The sequence below is a fragment of the Chrysochloris asiatica genome, unplaced genomic scaffold (assembly GCF_000296735.1).
Source record: "Chrysochloris asiatica unplaced genomic scaffold, ChrAsi1.0 scaffold07827, whole genome shotgun sequence".
In the NCBI taxonomy this organism is placed as follows: Eukaryota; Metazoa; Chordata; class Mammalia; order Afrosoricida; family Chrysochloridae; genus Chrysochloris; species Chrysochloris asiatica.
The window spans coordinates 1-4,188 of record NW_006416345.1 but is presented as its reverse complement, the minus strand read 5'-3'; the positions used below and the strand labels follow the sequence as shown (position 1 = coordinate 4,188).

At 43.9% G+C, this 4,188-nt stretch overlaps 1 protein-coding gene across 1 annotated transcript; it reads right to left on the bottom strand.

Annotated features, from left to right (window-relative positions):
• Nucleotides 1–6: 6 nt before the first annotated feature.
• Nucleotides 7–4,182, bottom strand: LOC102821558 (40S ribosomal protein SA-like; the record flags this gene model as incomplete). Its single annotated transcript, XM_006878139.1, has 6 exons — nt 4,095–4,182; nt 2,750–2,868; nt 1,638–1,883; nt 789–917; nt 503–668; nt 7–94 (listed from the first exon to the last, which is right to left on the bottom strand). Coding segments are annotated over exons 1-6 (782 nt in total), but the record flags the coding sequence as incomplete, so codon positions are not given.
• Nucleotides 4,183–4,188: the final 6 nt, after the last annotated feature.

Below are 4,188 nucleotides of genomic sequence, written 5' to 3'. Positions count from 1 at the left end.
TAAGACCACTCAGTGGTTGTTCCTACCCACTCAGTGGCCTGAGCAGTGGGGGCTGCGGACCAGTCTTCAGTTGCAGGCTGAGCACTCCAGTCTTCTGTTTAAAAATAAAAAAATAAAGTAATAGCCACCAGCTGTTTGCAGTATTTTCTTCATACTAACCCCCTATAGAAATCCGGGTGTGGTGTTGTAGGATCAGCGCACTGGACTATGAAAACTCACCAGCTGCTCTCTGAAACCCTCTAACAGGGTTGCTATTGAGTCCAAATCCACTCAACAGCACTAACCACCCCAAAAAACAATCTGCCTTGCATTTCATCAGATACACTCTTCAAGGTCAGCCCATCACAAAAGCGCTTGTAGTACACATGGGATGAGACTATCTTAATGTTTAAGTGGTCATGGGGATGGGGAGCATTAAAGCTCCATGAAGAAAAGAATTTTAAAGTTCCCAACTTGCCACTTGCCAATATATAGCACCAAGCCCAATGCACTTGATACATACCAGTAGGGAACTGCTGAATGGGCACAGAGGGCACCTGCACGCCTTCAGACCAGTCTGCGACCTCCGGCTGGGCAGCAGTGAATTCAGGAGCAGGTGCAGTCCATTCGCCCTGAAATTCTTCCTTGGTCACAGCCTTTTCAGCAGCGGCCTGCTCTTCCTTTTCAATCTGTTTTTGTTTTTGAAGAAAAAAGAAAAGGTTTACAGGTACTGACAAATTCTACTCCCCCAAACCAAAGGAAGTTGTTACAAGGCTCGTGTACCCACAAGACTGCATGGAGGCGCTCACCTCTTCTGGATCTCTGTAGAAATAGAGGTCAGGCATGACTTCCCACGGGTGCTCCCGAGAGATGGTGCCACGCATGCGCAGAACTTCCCGAGCCAGCATCCACCACATCAGACCCACTGAATGAGCTCCCTGCAAGAGTGCTAAGTTATTAAAGTGACACCTGGTCATTTCCCTCAGTCAGCATCTGGCTGTTCATATAACCGGCCCCAACACTGATTCCCTTGGTAACTTGAGAATAGACAAGACTTTGTTCTTCCAAGTCCTAATAACAGGAGTGTTCTTCTACACATCAGTGGTTCTCAACCTTGATTGCACAATGGAATTAAGAATTTGGAAAAACAACAAAAACATTCAGATCAAGCCCTACCTCAGATGACTAAATGAATTCTTGGGGGGGAAGGGGGGCAGCAGAGTACCTAGACATTGATCAATTATTTCGAGACCAGATACAAATGTACCAATTTGAGCTAGACAATCTACTATGTTTTCAGGAGGATTTATTAGGTTGGTCAGAAAACAGTAAGGTTAACGCCTTTAAAAGAGGTCTAATTAGGACAAGACATAAGAAAAAGCAAAAGAAACACTTTCTCAAAACATTTAAAGTCTCCTTACAGTTCTTATACATAAAAAATATACTTGTAGCAAGGATTACTATCAAACTCCACTCACTGGGCCAAAAAGACCCTTGTGGTGTTAGCGAAAAACTTGCCCATCATGTAGCACACTACCTACACTTGTGAGTCCATCGGCCAGCCAAAGGCCTTAACTCCAAGCTCTAACAATGTGCACAGGAGTTTACAGCTATTTCTAAAGCACTCATTTAAAAGCTCTAGACCATGTAGTCATTACCTTGTTGTTACATGGGATGGCAATGTCCACGTAGCGCAGAGGAGAATCTGTGTTGCACAGAGCAATGGTGGGCAAGTTAACATAAGATGCTTCTGTGAGAGGCTGGTGATCAGCCCTGGGATCAGTAACCACCAGAAGCCGTGGCTCCCGGAAGGCTGCCTGAATCTGATTCGTGAAGGTTCCGGGAGTGAAGCGCCCAGCAATAGGAGTGGCTCCAGTGGCAGCAGCAAACTTCAGCACAGCTCGCTTTGAGAATAAAGGACATTGTGAGTTAGCAATGTACTACATGGTTTCATAAATTTCCATGATAGTGCTCCCCTAGTTCTTTAATCCCATGAAGCCATCTATCTAATCGGACCCTCAAACATTCCTTCTTCAAAAATGAAAACAGAACCAAGCACTTAAATTCCTAACTCAGGCCCTCACTGTGGTAAACTGTTTTTCTCACTTCTGGAAGATTGAGCCCAACTGCCCGGTACCAAGCAAAAAGTTAGGCTCACTGAATCTTTATTCAGAAATGCCTGAAAAATGCAGAGTACAGTAACTGAAACTGGCCTTCCCCTACCATACACACCAAGGTATAAGGGGGGTTCCAAGCTATAGCCAGCCTGTGAAAAGTAATTCTTCTGAAACTCATGGCAACGTTTTATTACCATAAATCTGAAAATAAAAATAGGACCACTAGTATTACATTATTTTCAAATATGTCCAAAACCAAAGGTACAATGTTTTTCTTAAAAAACAATTAGAATGGAGCCAATGATTATCCTTGTTAAACTATTTTAAAGTCAATTTTACATGGCATACACAGGGCAAAACTGTCTACTCCCATAGAAACCTTACAAAGGAGTGTTCTGTGTAATGGGTTTTGTTTAAATCTGCAAAAATTCCTAAAAAATAAACTCCCCTTATGAGATTTGGATCAGGACTTAAAAAGCACTTACTCCAAAACAGTTCAAATTTCAAACGCAGCAGCTACTCCTTGGAAATTCTACCCCTGTCACTGTGTTGGAACTTCTGACAGCACTTACCAGTTGTTTTGGTTGTTTTTTTTCATATACACCCCAAGATATTATTTTTGAAATAACCACCAAGAATGTTATTCCACAGACCTGGCCGGTATTCCTGGAGGATATAACACTGACATCAGCTGGGTTTTCAATGGCAACAATGGCCCGAGCTGCCAACAGAAGCTTCTCCCAGGTCCTCTTCAGGTTTATGATGTAGATGCCTACATGTGGGTAGAATGCGTTACAACACCTGACCTAGCAGTGCAAATGAGCAGTCTTCTCCACAGTTGAGTACATGTGGCAGTGACTACTATCAAACTTCAGTCATTGAGGCAAGCTCTACTGGTGTTAGCGAAAATCCTGCCTGGTAATGTAGCACACTTCCGACACTCAGAAGTTCACTGGCCAGGACTGGCCTCCACCTGAGCTTTAATAGTGTGCAGCTCTCATCTCTTCCCCCCTGTACACGGATCCACTTCCTGGCCTCTTGTCACTCCTCTCTCCATCTGCAGTGAAACCAGATTCAGCCTAAAGCCCTTTACCATCACAACCTACATTCCCCTTTGTAATCCTTCCCAGCCAATTATCTTCCCCACCTCTTCAACTAAATTCCTATAAAAGTTCGGAAGCAGATGACGTTAAGGGATATATTAAGATTAGGAACTCAATGACCTTCCTCCTTCTTCCATGGACAAAGTTCCATAGCTAAGCAATTATTACTTCTTGTTAAGTGCCACTGAGTTGGTTCCAACAAATAGCAACTCTGTATAGGGTTTCTAAGAAGCAACTAGTGGATTTGAACAGCTGAACCTTGTGATTAGTAGTTCAGGGCTTTATCCTGAGCGTCCTCACCATTTTCACAACTTACACTTCCCTCCATGGCCCAACTCAAGTGCCATAGCTAAGTAACTGTAACACTTCTCCATTGGTAAGCAACTCACAGCAAACCCTGTATAGGGTTTCTAAGAATAGCTGGTGGTTTTGAACCACTGAACCTCCCAGTACTTTATCCGACACCATACCAGGCCTCCACTTCTCCAATGGAGCTCCAAAATCCTTCCCAGTAACCAGAAACCCTGGTGTGTAGCTGTAAGGTCATGAAGTCTAATGTGCTATTGAGATGATTCCGATTCATACCCTCCCTGGAGAGTTTGAGGCTTTGAATCTTTGCTTGAGCAAAAATCCTTTTTCTCTCAGAGGGCTTGGTGGGCTAGAATCACTAACCTTGTGGTTCACAATCATCTATCCTACAAACCCACCAGCTGCTCTCAGAAACCCTATACAGGATCCCTCAGTGAGAAATGACTTGAGGGCACACAAGCACCAGAGCCTTTACGGTCTGATTTCCCTTTTTAGCAGTTCTGAGACTAATCTCTCAAAATTTGTTCCACCCAGTATTGCCTGCCTCTCAGAACAGCAGGGTCAACATTTCCCAGCAATGACTGACCATCACTTTTCCTTTTGTAGATGTACTGTTCCATTTGGAAGTCAAGGTTGGTGCCACCTAAGTGGGTTCCTGCTGCAAGGAATTTGAGGACATC